Genomic DNA, 16,499 nt, shown 5'->3' on the forward strand with positions numbered 1-16,499 from the left:
GTTGTTATTTCTCTATGTTTCTGATTTTATTTTCATCCTCTTTCTCTCTCTCTCTCTCTCTCTTTTTTCTTTCTTTCTTTCTTTCTTTCTTTCTTTCTTTCTTTCTTTCTTTCTTTCTTTTTGATGAGTTGGCTATAGGTTTATCAATTTTATTGATTTCTTTTAAAAAACCAGCTCTTGAGGCACCTTGTTGGCTCATTCAGTAGACCATGAGACTCTTGATCTTGGGGGGTTGTCAGTTCAAGCTCCACATTGGGTGTGGAGCCTACTTAGAAAAAAAAAAAAAGAACCATCTCGTGGTTTCATTAATCTATTCTATTGGGTTTTTGTTTGTTTATTTCTATTTATTTATTTCTAATGTATTTGTTATTACTTCCTTCTTTCTGGTTTGGGATTTTGCTTGTTGCTTTTTTTAGCTCCTTTCAGTATAAGGTTAGGTTGTTTATTTGAGATTTTTCTTGCTTTTTGAAGTAGGCCTGTATTGATCTAAACTTTCATCTTAGAACTGTTTTACTTTTTCTCAGAGATTTTGGACCATTGTGTTTTTATTTTAATTTCTGTCCATGAAACTTTTGATTTCTTCTTGATTTCTTGATTGACCCATGCATTGCTTAGTAGCATGTTATTTAAACTCTTCCCAGATTTCTGTGCTCTTCCCAGATTTTTTCTTGTGTTTGATTTCTAGTTTCATAGAGTTGTGGCCAGAAAAATATGACTTCAGTCTTTTAAAATTTGTTGAGACTTGTTTTGTGGCCAATAAGTGATCTATCCTGGAGAATGTTCCATGTGCACTTAATAAGTGTGTATTCTGCTGTTTTAGGGTGGAATGTTCTGAGTATGTCTTTCAGTTAAATCCATTTGGTACAGTGTATCATTCAAAGCCAATATTTCCTTGTTGACTTTCTGTTTTTAATGATCTATTGATGTAACTTGGGTGTTAAAGTCCCCTACTATTATTTTATTACTATCAATTATTTCTTTTATGTTTATGTATTGGGATGCTTCCATGTTGGGTGCGTAAACATTTACAGTTGTTATATCTTCTTGAATTGTCCCCTTTATGATTACAGTGTCCTGCTTTGTATTTCTATACAGTCTTTGGTTTAAAGTCTATTTTGTCTAATACAAGTGTTACCACCCCAGCTCTTTTGATATCTATGTGCATGGTAAATATTTCTCTATCCCCTCATTTTCATTTTACAGGTGTCTTGAGGTCTGAAATGAGTTTCCCATGGGCAGATGAGTCTTTTTTTTTTTTAATATATTTTGTTACTCTGTATCCTTTTATTGGAGCATTTTGCACATAAATGTTAAAAGCCATTTTGGTATCTGTGTATTTATTGTCATTTTGTTACTTGTTTTGTGGTTGTTTTGTAATTTTTCTTTGATCCTTTCTTCTCTGGGTCTCTTTCATGGTTTGCAGGCTTTTTTTAGTGATACATTTGGATTGCTTCTCCTTTATTCTTTGCATATCTACTACTGTTTGTTGATTTGTGGTAACCATTAGGTTTACATTTAATATCTTCCGCATATAGCAGTTTATATTAAGTTGATCGTCACTTAAGTTTGAAGCCATTCTTTATTCTTCCTGTCTCCACATTTTATGTATATGCTGTCATAATTTACATCCTTTTGTTTTGTGGCTCCTTTGACTGGTTTTTACAGACATTCATTTTTACTGCGTTTGTGTTTTCTACTTTTCATACTCTTACTTATGGTCGTCTTTCCTTTCTACTCAAAAAGTCCCCTTAAACATTTCTTGTAAGGTTGGTTTAGTGGTCATGAACCTCTTTAGCTTTTGTTGCCTGAGAAACTCTACCTCTTCTTCTATTCTGAATGATAGCCTTGCTGGATAGAGTATTCTTGGCTGCAGATTTTTTTTTAAATTTTTTAATGTTTATTTTTGATATAGAGAGAGACAGAGCATGAGTGGGGGAGGGGCAGAGAGAGAGGGAGACACAGAATCTGAAGCAGACTCCAGGCTCTGAGCTGTCAACACAGAGCCCAACACAGTGCTTGAACTCACGAACTGCGAGATCATGACCTGAGCTGAAGTAGAGCACTTAACCGACTGAGCTACCCAGGTGCCCCCAGATTTTTTTCTGTTAGCACTTTGGATATATCATGCCACTCCCTTCTGGTCTTCAAAGTTCCTGCTGAAAAGTCCACTAATAGCTTTATAGGATTTTCCTTGTATGTAGCTGTGTTCTTTTCTTGCTTTTAAAATTATCTCTTTATCACTACTTTCTGCCTTTTAATTACCGTGTCTTGGCTTGGGCCTCATTGGGTTGATATTGTTGGGGGATCTCCATGCCTCCTGGATCTGGTATCTGTTTCCTTCCTCAGATTAGGGAAGGTTTCAGCTGTTCTTTCTTCAAATAAATTTTCTGCCTTTTCTCTCTCTTTTTCTTCTGAGATCCTTATAATACGAATGTTATTATGCTTGATGGAGTCGCTGAATTCTGTATGTCTATTCTCATTTTATATAATTTTGTTTCCTCTCATCACTCAGCTTGATTACTTGTCCATCACTGTTTCATTCTTCTGCTTTCTGTAGCCTGCTATTTATTCCATCTCGTATAGTTTTAATTTCATTTATTATGTTCTTCATCTCTGATTGGTTCTGTTTTATCTATTAAGGGTCTTACTGATGTCCTTCACTCTTTTCTCAAGTCCAGTGAGTATATTTATGGTCTGTACTTTAAATTCTCTATTAGGCATATCACTTATATCCTTTTTGCTTAGGTCTCTTGCTATGGTTTTGTCCTGTTCTTTCATTTGGGACACATTCCTCTGTCTCCCCATGTTGTCTAACTCTCTGTGTCTGTTTCTGTGTATTAGGAAGTCAGGTATGTCTCCTGTTCCTGAAAGCAATGGCCTTATGAAGAAGAGGTCCCACAGTGCCCTGCAGTGCAGTATGTCCCCTATTACCCAGAACCTGGCATTTCAGGAGGTGTCTCTTAAATGTATTTTGTGTGCCCTGCTGTTGTGTCCTGGCCACCTTTTCCTTTAGTCCAATCATGTGCAGAGGCTTTCTTTGTAATATTTGTTCCCTGGCTGGAGTGAGGCGTGCAGTTTTAACAAGGTGTTCAGCATTGGTCTGCTTGTGAAATGAGACCTGCAGCTGCAGTTGCAGGTGGAGCTGCATGTGGGCGGTGAAGGGTTGGGGGGTAGTGTGCCGTTTTGACAAGGTGTGCCTCAGGCTTCCACAGGGCCCTGCCACTGCTGCTGCTCCTGCTGCTACTGGCATTAAGACCCCACAAAGCGCGCTACTTGAGAGATGCAGTGTTGGCAAGGTTTGTGCTGGTCTTCTGGGGAGGGGGACTGCAGCTCCAGGACCGAGGCACCTATGACTGGAAAGGGCAGATCTGCCAAAACTGGGGGGTCAGGCTTGGTGTGGGCAAATTAGGTAATGAATGTCTGCTGTTGCTGTAGCAGGCAGCGTGTGTTTATGCTGTCTACTGAGGGACTGGTAGAGAAATGGCTCCTGCCAGCTCCTTTGTTCTTGAAGGGGTCTTCCTGTGATCCCTGCCTCTATAGGACAGGCCCAGAGATGAGTAAATAGCTTTCCCTCCAGTATGCCCTGGACATTTTTCAAACTGCTGCTTCTATACTGTGTCTCCCAGTATAGAACAAAACAGCTGTTTTGTCATGCTGTTTCTTTAAGGGTGGGGATTCAGCTTCCTATTGCCCTTGGGGCTCCCCCAGAACAAAACCACTGATTTTTAAAATTCCAGGCTTTAGGTCCCACTGGTTGTAAGAACTCCGTAAATCCAGTCTTTCTTACTTTCAAAGCCAAATGTTTTATGGGGATATGTCTTTGGGATCCCCAGTGTGACCGTCTCTTTCTTGCCCTTCTCCACACTCGTGGCTCCTCCCTCCTCTGGACTACTGAGGTCCATTTTTTTCCCCACAGCATCTCCATCCTGCCTACACTCTTAATTGTGGCCTCTACTCTACCTTTATTTGTGGAGTTTGTTCTGCCAGTCTTTAGGTGGTTTTCTGGGTTATTTACCAGAAATAATATTTAAACCAGCTAATTTGATGTGAGTGTTTTCTTGTTGTATCCATGGGACAGGGTGAGCTCAAGGTCCTGTTACTCCATCATCTTTCCAGGCTCCCTTGATCTCTTTATGCTTGGGGCAATATCCTTCCATACATTCTCACACTGAGTACAGTTCACACATTATAAACTGATGTTTTGGCTTAAAGTGGTTGTTGTTGTTATGGGGCTATTTTTTCAGTCAAATACATGAATGTTTTATATGGGGAATTCCTGGCATTATCTACCTGCTGGGTGTATGTTTTACCAGTATTTTAGACTTTGCCAGTATTTTGACAGTTACCATTTGCAGGCTGTTAGATTACACGTGGCATTTTAGAGGAGTACCTTCATAACCTAGCTTCTGTTCAGTCCTTCATGAAGCATGGCTACTATTCATTTCCCAATATTAATCCCAAAATTTTCTTAGTTATTCTCTGTGGCTCTTTAAATTATAAAGTTATAGGGGATCCTGCAACATCATGAACTCAGAAGAAAATGCAGGAAATGGCTCCACCTTTGTTCAGATATTATTAATTCTGAACAAAATTAGATTCTAACTATCTTAACTCTGATTATTTTGTGTCTACTCAGTCTTATAAATTGCCTACATTTATTTTTAAGGAAGTCTTCCAAGCTTACTGCTATTATTTCTTAGTAACATTAAAAGCAAGTTTTTATGGTGATTATAATATGAGGTTCAATCAAGATGAAAATGTATTATAGAATAGGCAAAAAGCCAGAAGTTTTATTTCAATATGATGCTTATGTGCCACTGTTACATGTGCTGCTGTTTTGAGCTTGACATTAAAAAAGACTGTCTTGATTTACATATGTTTTAACTTGAAGGTCTCCATCAAAGGAGAAGTATTTGAAAACTAAATTTTAGCATTGATAGTTGGAGAAAAGGCCTTAGTAAGTGTCTCCATTCCCATTCTTTGTGTCTGGTTGAGTGTATTTGAGAACTTAACTCATCCACCATTATTAATCCAGGAAGCTCCTCATGAATCTGGATGAGAAAGGTACCTTTCATTTTTGATGACATAGCATCCTGATCATATCTGTTATAACACTTTTCATATTGAAACCTTATGATTATCTGTCTCTTCCAATAACTGAGCATTCCTGAAAGAATGGGCCGTTCTTATCCATTTTTGTAACTCCAGTGTTGAGCAGGCTGTAGTCACATAAGAGGAGCTCAGTGTAAGCATGCTTAAGCAATAAAATAATCTCGGTATTATTTAGGGTTTCTAGAGGATCTTTTCATTATGCAAAAAAACTTTAGAGGGCAACTTTCAGTTATAGAAATAAATAGAAGAGTATGTATGGGCTCATTCTCACACAGTTGTAATTGCCCATAACACTGACTTCTCTGGGCCTGTGCAGCACATTTATTTGAAGCTTTTGACACAGAAACAAAATTTTGGAGATAGAACAAACTGTAGAGAAGCTAATTCCTGGGCCCTGTCATTTGATGAATAAATCTCTGGGTTTTAACCTCTACCCCCAATGGACCTTTGATTTGATCAAAATTTTCTTCCATTATAGTGGACTTTTTTTCTCTCTCTCATTTTAGTATGCATTCCACCTTCCTCTTTTAACAGCATTCTATTGCTTTTAGGAAGCCATCCATCTTCCATTCTCAGTCAATGTTCTTATTCTAAGGAGGGCAAAGGATTCAGGTCCCTCACCTATTTCTATACTTAGATCTTTGTGCCTTTTTCTCAGAATTAGCTTGCATTAGAAAAACACATACATGAGTTTGGTTCTCCACCTTTCTTTCAAATAGAATATAAGTCTAAGAAAGGCATAGTTAGAGTTATGTATTTACTATCTGCCCCCCATACTCTTATTTCTACCCATGTTCTTCCTTAACTATGTTTATAATATCAAGTCATGAATGTCCAGTGACCAATTACTGAGGACATTAAAGGACAATTTAAAGTGATGTCTGTGTCTTTAGATCTTATGATTTGGATTTGACAAATGTGATAAAATACATTATATAAACAAACCCACAATTTCATCATCAGCAATGGTTGTAAGCCATATAAATGGCTTGCGTAATCAAAATTATGGCCTGTTTGTGTAGAAATCTTATTTTCCAATTAACAAATGTTCAAATGGTTAAATTATACTAATTTAAGAGTGCCATTTTTAGTCTGTGACATTTTAGACTCCATTAGATTAATGAAAGAGAAGCTGAAAGTAACCTCTTTGAAAATAGAATTCTAACTTGGAAGTCTTATACTTTCAAAACAAGAATCTGTGTTCTGAATTTCTGTTGCATGTGTTTAGATGGGTAACCTCCTCTTTTTTAGTGTCCTTCCCTCAGGAACTTAAGAACTAAAATGAAATATCAGCTCACTAAAGCAGAATCCCTGCCCCAAGGTTTGGCAAAGTGCATCCTGTCTCACTGTTTCTTCTGAGGCATTTACAAGAAAGAAGAAAAAAAATCAGTTTACTAGAGTCAGCCCCTCTGGCCAAAGTCTTTCTCACTTCCAAATAATGGAGCCTAAATGGAAGAACAAAAGAAGAACAAAAGAACAACATCTTGTTAAAAGTTTTCAAAATTATATGAAAGTGAAAAGAAAAAAGAAGTATACTAAAAGAGAGAATGGGCCTGGAAAAACAACTTGGAGGGTTATCATAGTTACTACTTCAGGGCTGTGAAGTGCTCTTCTCATCAAATGGAATTTCTCTGCAAATGCTTCATAAGTTTCCCAGATGATGACAAGAACAAAAGCCTTACTCATAAAGGTTTTATTTACAGATGTATTTGAGCAGAGTTTAGGAGGGCAGAGATAGTCTAAATCGGAAATAAAAAAATCTGGAGATTTCAGAAACATGGAAGAAAGGATTATTTTGCAGCACTAAATGTTCCAATCTGAATTTGGGATTTGATCAAAATTAACCTCTGGAGTAGAACCTTACTGGCCTGATTTCAGGTTAGAAATCAAAGACAGTTTGCGTGAAAAATGGAAGCATTCAGTTAAATGTGTCTTTCAGATTTCAAATGTCTTTGATATCTAAAAGTTAAAATTTAAAATTTTATCAGTGACATATTTAGATTTATCAGTGACATATTTAGATTAAATGCAGGGATGGCTTGTACAGTTGCATTTCAGTATTTAAATGGAAGTTTCAGATGATGCAATGAGGGGTTATTGATGTAATTCTAATGGCCACTGTAGAATCATGCTATCTTTCTATTCATAGAGCATTTAATGAATAAAGGTAGATGTGGAGAGGAGGGAAATATATGCACAAATATTAAACTGCAGAAATAGAATCACATAATGAAGGCTAGCGTTAATTACTCCTATGAGTGTTGTTAAGACATCCTGAGCTTAACACACACTCTAAACTCCTTCAGTCATATGTTAAAAGTCCCCACTAAAAAGTGATTTTGTTGTGAAATTTCCTTCTGGAACTATGAAACTATTGGAAATGAGTACAATGATGTAACAGCATTGAGAGCACAGAGACATTCGTTGGTGTTCCCTAAAGTGTGTTCTGAAAAACACTAATACAGAGATACGCTCCGGGGGGTGGGGGGGGGGTTGGGGAGCATGGCATGTTCTGCTAAGTTTGGAGAGTCCCACATGCCATTCCTCTCAGAGAATAGCCGTGTATGTTAGCACAATACAGGTTTAGAAAATACTTGAAAAAAAAAGAGTTTCACTTTATTACCTGTGTATTTCCTAAACTTAGATGACTTTGAAGCTCTTTTTAAAAGTAACACCTACTAACATCAAACAGAACTAGTAAAATAGGCACATCTTTTGGGAAATACTGATAATAAGGTTACTTTATGATTGAAATCAGTGTCAAGCTAGTAGAGCTAAGAGATAAATGATGTATTCCAGTCACTGGAATGGAATATTTTTCTTTTGAAGTTAAAAAATTAATTCCCACACTCTATACATCAAGTTCTGAGATTTCCAGTGGCATGAGATAGCTCCTCAGAGGCTGTCATCATTAGGTGCCTGTGCCAAAGAATTGTGTTCTGGCTCTGCAAAGCTGAGGATTAGATACAGAAATATGACTACAGAAAGAAGAGATTGGCATATGCTGAGACCTTAATTGCGTGAACTGTCCAAGTTCAAGTCCTTATCATTACTCATTGAACATTTGCAGTATTCTTCTGTAAATCCTTCCCCATACTTGTACCAGAGTAATGTCTAAACTGCAAATCTGACTGTGTAACTCACACCCCTCATGTCTCTCAGTGACTCCATATCATTTTCTGTACAAAATTTTCAAAGTTTCTAGAATTTATTATAACCATGATATTCTTATTTTCCAAGATTAAGTGGGAGAAATGCTGTGCATTTATCCAGATGTTTTGACTTGCTGTATCCACTGAAATAGCCTCTTCTAGAAGGACCTGACTATACAGCAGTCTATGAACTATGGAATGCAGTTAATATAAAATCTTTATTTATTTATTTATTTATTTAGTTTGAGAGAGAGAGAGCATGCCTGCGCAGAGGAAAGGGGCAGAGAAAGAAGGAGAGGGAGAGAATCCCAAGCCGGCTCCACATTGTTAGCATGGAACCCGATGTGGGGCTCGAATTAATCAACCATAAGATCATGACCTGAGCTGAAGTCAGACACTTAACCGACTCAGCCACCCAGGCATGCCAGTATAAAATATTTTGAGAGTAACCACAGAAGCCCTTTAACACTTAATTATATTACCTAAAATAACAAGGTCACCTATTTCTAGTCTTTGAAATGGATTGAAATGTAAAATTAACATGGACACGTGGACATCCACTTTGAGGAAATTTGCTGGGCCTACCAAAGTTTAATAGAAAACAAAATAAGAATTATTGCACAATCATGCCACTGACTCGGGGTGTGGCATGGAGAAAAGCCCTCAGTCTCTCTGTTACTGTTGTATTCTCTTACATATAGCTGTCAGAAAGGGTGGAGATGAGTATAGTTGAAAGCACTTTGTGATTAAAAAAATATATATTGGGTACTTAACGGGTGAATCACATTAATGTGATCAGGTCCATAAAAGAAACTGTCTGAATGAGCACTATGACTATTCTCAGGATGGACTTTATTGAATACTTCTAGCATTCTAAATAGGATAGAATTGGTCTGTTTATTTAGATTTTGACTGTGAATAGAATTTGAAGGAGACTACATACTTTATATCCCTTCCTTTTTCAGGCAACATTTGCCATTTGAGGACATGAACTCACAAGTTGTCCACTCTGTTACTTTTCCCTCCTGACATAACCGCTCAGTACTGTGATCCGCCTTTTTATTTGTTCAGGTAACATCCATTTATGTAACTTTTTAGGCTTAATGAAGTGACATAAAACACAGCCTTAAGCAAATGGTTGTACCGGCCATCAATTTAGTGACTCAGGAGATGATGCCATTACATATGAAATAGAATCGTTGTTCGGCATTTCTACCAGCAGCATCACTGCTTGCAGGGCTTCCATACTTCTTAAGGAGTCGTGATGGGAGACGCTTTGCACTGTGTACCCTTAATCCTTCCCTGAGCAGCATAGTCTTCTGAGAAATACATCTATGAACAGAAGGCACCACAGGTTATGTGCATTTTCATTTCAAGAGGATTGCCTTTTTTATCGTTTCTTATCGTGTGTCAATATTCTGACGCTGTAAAAAAGAGTAAAAATAAAAGCAGGTGGAAATGAAGGAGTTACAATTGAGTAATGTCGTCTAGGAGCATCAGCTTTGAAAATACCATTCACTATACAGCATTACTAGTACTTTTCATGTTTTTAAATGCTGCCAAATGTCTCTGTTGACTAACTTATTCCCAAGGGCTCCCTATCAGTGAGGTCACTCAGGTGCTGCTTTTTAAATTACCATAGTGGTGATTCAATTACTACTCTACTCCTCCAGTGGCCTAAAAGAATAAATGGTCTTCCTAAAATGTTTTTCTCTTTGGAAAGGTCTAGTGTGTTAGGGCTGGATAGGACCTTAGAGATCATCTAATTCAGTGTTCCATAAACTTGTCTGATGACAAGACTTCTGAGAACTTGCTTAAAAAAATATAGATTCTCCGGCTATTCCCCTGTATGCTCTGTTAGTCTAGGAATGTACATTTTGTAACAAAGATTCCAGATGACTCTTAGTATTAGGCAGGTTGGGAAAAGCCAAATTAGTCCCACTTTTTTCTTTTATTTTATAGACGAGCAAGCAGATGCCCACGTAGACTAAGTGATTCCTCTAAGTTGTATACTGCACAACATTTTAAAAATTGAGATTAGTTTGAGAAAAAATGTTGGTAGGCAACCTTTATGCAGGCCATGGCAGGGAATGGGAGTATGTTTTTTCTTAGAATTTAAGCTTCTGTATTGAATAGAACATTAGAAGATTAGAACATTTAGAAGATTATGGGAGAAGTGATAGGAGACACTTTGTTCTGAACACAACAGTGGTTCTTAACTGGTGATGATTTTACTCTCTAAGTGACATTCGTCAATGTCAGGAGATATATTTGTGGTGTCACGAATGAGGGGAGGAAGATACTACTTACCGGTATGTTGTATACAGAGGCAAGGATGCTACTAAACATGCTGCAGTGCAAGAGTATCTTCCCCAACAAGAAAGAATTACTTGGCCCAAAATGTCAGTAGTGCCCAGGTTGGGAAACCTTGGTATTCACTCAATCCCATCTTGAGTGCCATCTCTCTGTGAGATACTTACTAGTAATATTTAGGCACATTTGAGAAATAGGACACAGTTTCTCATTTTCTTCCTAAAGTTAGATAGAAAACCTTAATATCAAAACTAAGCAGGACATTTATTGGTCTGTGTTATGCTTCCACTTAGACTGGATGAAGTTGATATTTTTTCCTCAAAACTGTACAGTAAATCCTTTTAGGAGCCTCCCTCCTTCTACTCAGGTATCTCGACCTCCCTGTTCCTAGAGTACCTCAAGTATGTCTGATTTGACCTTGCTGCATTCTGTACCTAGATCACACACACTCTAATTCTCTGGGGTCAGCTACAAGCTACAGTGTCAATGTCTGTTGATTTTTAACAGAAATAGAATTTGGGGCCATAATCTTAAACCAGAGGCTAAGTGAAGGAACTTAGTCAGTTTACTTAGAATAACTTATTTTCCACATCAGACTGATTGTTTTCCCAGTATTTCTCAATTCTAGTTTCTTTCCATCTCTGTTATCAGTACTTAATTCAGATCCTCATCATCGTTTTCATGAGCCATTGAAATAAACACTTAACTTTGAAATAACCTGTTACCTTTTCTGCCGCTTTTCCCATCTTCATACCCATTCTCCACCTCACAGTTATCTTTGTAAAGTGCTTCCCTTCCCCCAGATTTTCCCCCTCTTGTAGGTGGTTTCTCCTCACCTGTGAGAATGTTTCTCAAACTTGGATTACATATGGAATCTTTTTAAAGGGGAAACAAATTCTTTCATATTACTTGTACCCTCTTCAATTATTTTATTTTAAAATCACTTATACATGTATAAACATAAAACCAAATTTGTCCTCTTTAATACAGCTATGAAACCAAAATATTTTCAAATTAAGAATGAACCAAACCATGCAATAAAGAAAATTCAAAATTACAGTATTATTTCAGTATGACCATTAATTAATATTGTCCAGAATCTGTAGCGGTGCTTGCTGTGGCCATAGTTCTTTTATTTTCAGATGACTGCCATATAGTGAGCTGTGGCGTAGCTTGCTTTGTCTAATTCTTCATTTTTTCCCTGGTGTGAACACATACTTAAATATAAAATCTGCCTCCATTCTTTTCACATTAGCCCAGGATAAACAAATGTAAACGGTGCAAGCAAATTTGCAGAGCAAAGATAAACACAGGAACCAAAAATTGATAAGCCACATCATCTAGGTCTCATACTATTGTCTTACATTTCTTTAAATTATGAAAGTAAAAATACAGAACACAGAACTAAGAATTGTCATTGTTAACTCACAGTTAACTCACAGTGTGAGTTTGCACACTGTTTTCTCAACCGTGAGAAACACTGATCTATAGAATTGAGTCCAGATGTCATAGCCGGGCATATAAAGTCCTCATTGTACTGCTGTTCTTTCCTCAGCCCTCCAGGCTCATCTGCAGGCATTTACTTTCACTTACTACCTGGTGTTACTGAGCTCACCAGATTGCCCTGTCTGCATACTATTTCGCCCCTCTCTGCTTTTACTTTTGCTAATGTATCTACACCCCACACTCCAGCTTTGTTTTTTATATCTTTTTTCTTAAATTTATTTATTTACTTTGAGAGCGAGAGAGCAAGAGAGTGTGCCAGAGCAGGGGAGGGGCAGAAAGATAGGGACAGAGAGGATCCCCAGCAGGCTCCATGCTGTCGTGCACAGCCGGATGCGGGGCCTGATCTCACAAACCTGGTGAGGTCATGACCTGAGCCTGAAACTGAGAATTGGACACTTACCTGACTGAGTCACCCAGGCGCCCCTGTTTTTTATGTATTCATCATTCTTCAAGATCTAGCCTAGGTGTCATTTCCTCTAAAACCGTTTCTAGAACTCCAGGTTGAAATGTAACTCCTCCTGTGGACCAAGGACATTCTGTGTTCATCTCTAGCGTGTCTCTCCCGTGTGACAGTGACTGTTCATTCCCTCACTCTCCTATAAGCTTCTTGAGAGTAGGCATGGTACCCTGGCACCCAGCCCAAATCCTGACACACCGATAGTCACTCAGTAAATACAGTAAAGGGAAGCAAACCGTTTTCAGTTAAAGGGTCATCTCTAGTAACCACATTGGGGTTTTTTGTTTGTTTGTTTCCAATATTCAGAATTGGATATACTTTCAGAAAACATGACAGTTGAAAAACGTACCAGATTTAGAATCAGAGGACTTGAATTCATGTCTTGAATTCGTTTGTTCTCATGTATAAAATGGAGATAAATATCACCATTGCAGCACTGTTTTTACAAATGTGCAAAATTCTGGGACAATGTCTGGCAAACAGGCATATATCCATTAAATATTGGTTTCCTTACTATATTACTGCTTTGCTTCTTTTTATGGCCTTTAGTGATTTGAAATTATTTTTGTTACCACTGAAGCTTCAAATATATATACTGCCTTATTGCACTTAGATTGAAGTCTAGTATTAGTTATTTTTCCTAAAGTGAGTTTCAGCATTGCTGTATAAAATAGATGACACGATCACTTTTTCCTTTTTATCCTCATAGAATACTTCATTCTCTTTAACTATTTATATTTATTCAGAATGTATTTTTCTTTTATTGCCACAGGCATGAGAGAACCTCTGCTTTGTTCTTATTACCTAGAGAAATCTGTCTTCTTCCATCTCTTTGTAGTCTGTTTTCATCAGAAAGCATCTACTTTGAGAAGTATTTTCTTTACCTGCGTTACATTATTGAATTTCTTTTTTTTTTTTATGATTTCATATGGATATTAGACCCTATAGCTTCAATTCTTTGGTAATAGGCTTAGGACTCTTGATAACATGAAATTTATCATAAAAATAAGTTATGTAGAGTTGAACAATATGGAAAATTTTTCTAATCCGTGGGTTTGCAGCTCTTAACATGCATTTTTTAAGCAAAAAATAGATAAATGTAGATATGAAAGCAACCGAGACAGATGCCGCTGATGCTGACAAGGAAAAACAAAAAAGGAATGAAAGACTGCAGTTTGTTTATTACAGTATGAAATGCCAACTACAAACTACAGGAGTTCCTAAAAGGAAATCTTAACAGTGGATACTTACTAGTACAAGAAAATTCAGGCTAGATGGAAAAGAAAAGCTTCACAGATATGGGAATAACCAAAGGATGAATTAAACTACAAAGGGATGTGATCAGTGTCACTAGAGACAAAGTATCTGAGTTTCAACTTAATATCTTGAAGATAGGAATAATGAAATCAGTTTGTCATAAACTAGCAGGAATACATGAATGACCTACAAGAAATCCGTTATCGCAATTATTCTCTGGTTTTGTGCCATCCTATGTGGCACAAGTATTTTTGTATTGAATTAAGGCTGCACCTGTCATACCCTGACCCTTTTCACCTTCAGCCTACTTTCTGAATTCAATTCAAATTAAAACTTTAGTGCCTTTTGGTGGAGAGATTCGTGACTAACAGGAAAAGAAAAAAAAAAAAAAACACAACTGAGTATTTGGGACCTCAGAAGAAAGGCATTTGGTTCTCTTTTTGTCCCCTTCATCACAGTCATGAAGAGTACCACTTTACCATCTGGTAGGAAATAAAAGAGAACCTTAGGGTCTTGTTCTCTAAGTTGGGAATCAAGTCATTTGAGTTGGCAAATCTCAGTGAACAGTTACAAGTTTACAAGTACTGACCTCAGGCATTTTTGTGTCCATGTTGCCTGCATTTGGACCGCAGTTAACATACGTCATTGCTAGAGACGGAGCACTGTTTGACAGCTTGCACAAAGAAGAGAAATCGACAGAACTCCACGTTTCTGCTTCCAGATCTCTTGTTCAATATAGCTATCTGTTTAAAAAGTAAAATTATTAGGGCTATTATGACATGTTCATCTGATTTCATGATTTTTTGACTTGTGCAGGGCAGGAGTTACAGGTAGAGAAGGGGGAGATGAGGAAGGGGGTTAAAAGGGGAGGAAAAGGAGCAGCATGAGGAAGAGGTATGACATACTCTGTGAATGCCTTGTAATTCTGACTGAAACCTGAGTTTTGGTATCACTGGACTAGTGGGACATGTTGTGAATTGTCATTTTGTCAGTCATGCTGATTAGTTTGGAGTCTTTCTAGGGAGCAAGTCCTTAGCTGTTTGTGAAGAATAGAGAAGATAACACTGTGTGCTTACTTTTGTTGTTGTTAGGGACTATCACATGTAATATTCATGTTACCGAACCCAAGTTCAGCTGCCCATTACCTGGAAGATCACCACTCAAGAGACAAGTTTTGTTTGGAAAGGAATTTGAACTTTATTCAGGAAGCCAGCAACCTAAGGAGAAGGTAGACTCTTGTCCAAAAGCCAACTCAAAGGTTTCTGCCTGGCCTGAGGGCGTTTAAAGACATTTAGGGTAGTTAATCAGCAAAGGGAGTGCAGTGGCCTGCAACATTTCTTGATTACATGCAGACTCGATGATGCCAGCTATAAAAGTTATCTTGGTGAGAGAGTGTTGTGCAAGGGGGTCCAATTCTTATTTCGTGATGTGCCAGAGTACTCTATTCTTTCTGCAAAGGAGGTCAAGGTCTACAGATGCACAAAGCGAGGTGGTAAAGTCGTATGTGTGATTTAAAAAAGAAAAACATTCTGCTAAAGAACTGCTGGGCTAATCAGAAGGCCGAAGCGGCTTCAGACAGACTTGTTGTTTTCTATGGCCTAGGAAAATTCTGTTCCTTCACTCCTTAAGGCCAGTGGTCTGCAAATCTCAAAGAAAGTGAATTAGTTATGTTATAGATCAAGGACCCTGAGGTCAACAGGTAAGGAGTGTGTTAACTTGAAGCAGGTTAACCTTTAAGACCAGCCAGAGTGCTGTTCCACTCACAGCACCCTTTTTGGAGCTAGACATTATTGTCTCCATTTGCCATTGAAGAGATTAAAGCAATGAGAGGTTGAGTAACTGCCCAGGTTCATACAGCTAATCTGTAGTAGAGCTGAGACTCAAATCCAGACATCATGTTATCAAAGCTACATGACTGGTCACTCCGTAAGGAGTAGTGGGAGTAAAATATTCCGAGGGAGGAACTGAATGTAGATCAGATGTCATTGCTCATCTTTTGTTTTCCCAGGTCTCTTTGCAAGGAAGTAGACCAGCAGCTGCAATCAGCTGCAGTCCTATCACACCTTCATGATGTTTCTCTTGACCAGAAATGCACTAAGAAGGTTCAAGATTCGAAGCATTCAACAAATTAGACAAAGCCATGAAAAACACTCACCAGATTTTCATGACAAATATGGTAATATTGTGCTGGCCAGTGGAAGTGCTTTCTGTGTTGTCGCATGGGTGTTTACAGCCACACAGATTGGAATAGAATGGAACCTGTCTCCTGTTGGCAGAGTCACCCCAGAAGAGTGGAATGATAAATAACCATCCAAGTTACTGTAATACAAAATTGTTCCCAAGTCGACTTGTTGTTTAAGCACTCTGCTTCTCATTAAAATATAGCATAATTAAAGAAATAAAATACATTTGAAACCTTCAAAAAGTCATTGAAAATCATCATTATAGTGCCTAGAAGCAAGGTAGCAGCAGTCGGTATAGATTATAGGAAGTTATGAATAATACTTGAAAGTGGAATTAATAAAGCATATATTCTTCTGGCTTAATGATTTACACTAGGTATCCTTCAGTGGATATACGCACATATGTATCTTACAAATTAGTTTAATTATTTGGCAAATTCTGTTGAATCTTCCTTGAAAACATATTCATAATCTGACCATTTTTCACATCCTTCATCTTTCCCACCATGATCCGAACCA

At 37.7% G+C, this 16,499-nt stretch overlaps 1 protein-coding gene across 2 annotated transcripts in view; it reads left to right on the top strand.

Moving 5' to 3' along the window:
* LOC122478926 (cytochrome c oxidase subunit 7B2, mitochondrial) overlaps nt 1-16,216 on the top strand; it is a 164,948-nt gene extending 148,732 nt beyond the window's left edge. The window contains exons 3-4 of one of the 2 annotated variants that reach the window (XM_043572737.1): nt 9,230-9,335; nt 15,806-16,216. In XM_043572737.1, the coding sequence (XP_043428672.1) occupies nt 15,865-16,104 (240 nt within the window). In that variant the 5' untranslated portion in view covers nt 9,230-9,335; nt 15,806-15,864 and the 3' untranslated portion in view covers nt 16,105-16,216. The remainder of the gene's footprint in view (nt 1-9,229; nt 9,336-15,805) is intronic. The other variant, XM_043572738.1, reaches the window with a different exon arrangement.
* Nucleotides 16,217-16,499: the final 283 nt, after the last annotated feature.

The sequence above is a fragment of the Prionailurus bengalensis genome, chromosome B1 (assembly GCF_016509475.1).
Source record: "Prionailurus bengalensis isolate Pbe53 chromosome B1, Fcat_Pben_1.1_paternal_pri, whole genome shotgun sequence".
In the NCBI taxonomy this organism is placed as follows: Eukaryota; Metazoa; Chordata; class Mammalia; order Carnivora; family Felidae; genus Prionailurus; species Prionailurus bengalensis.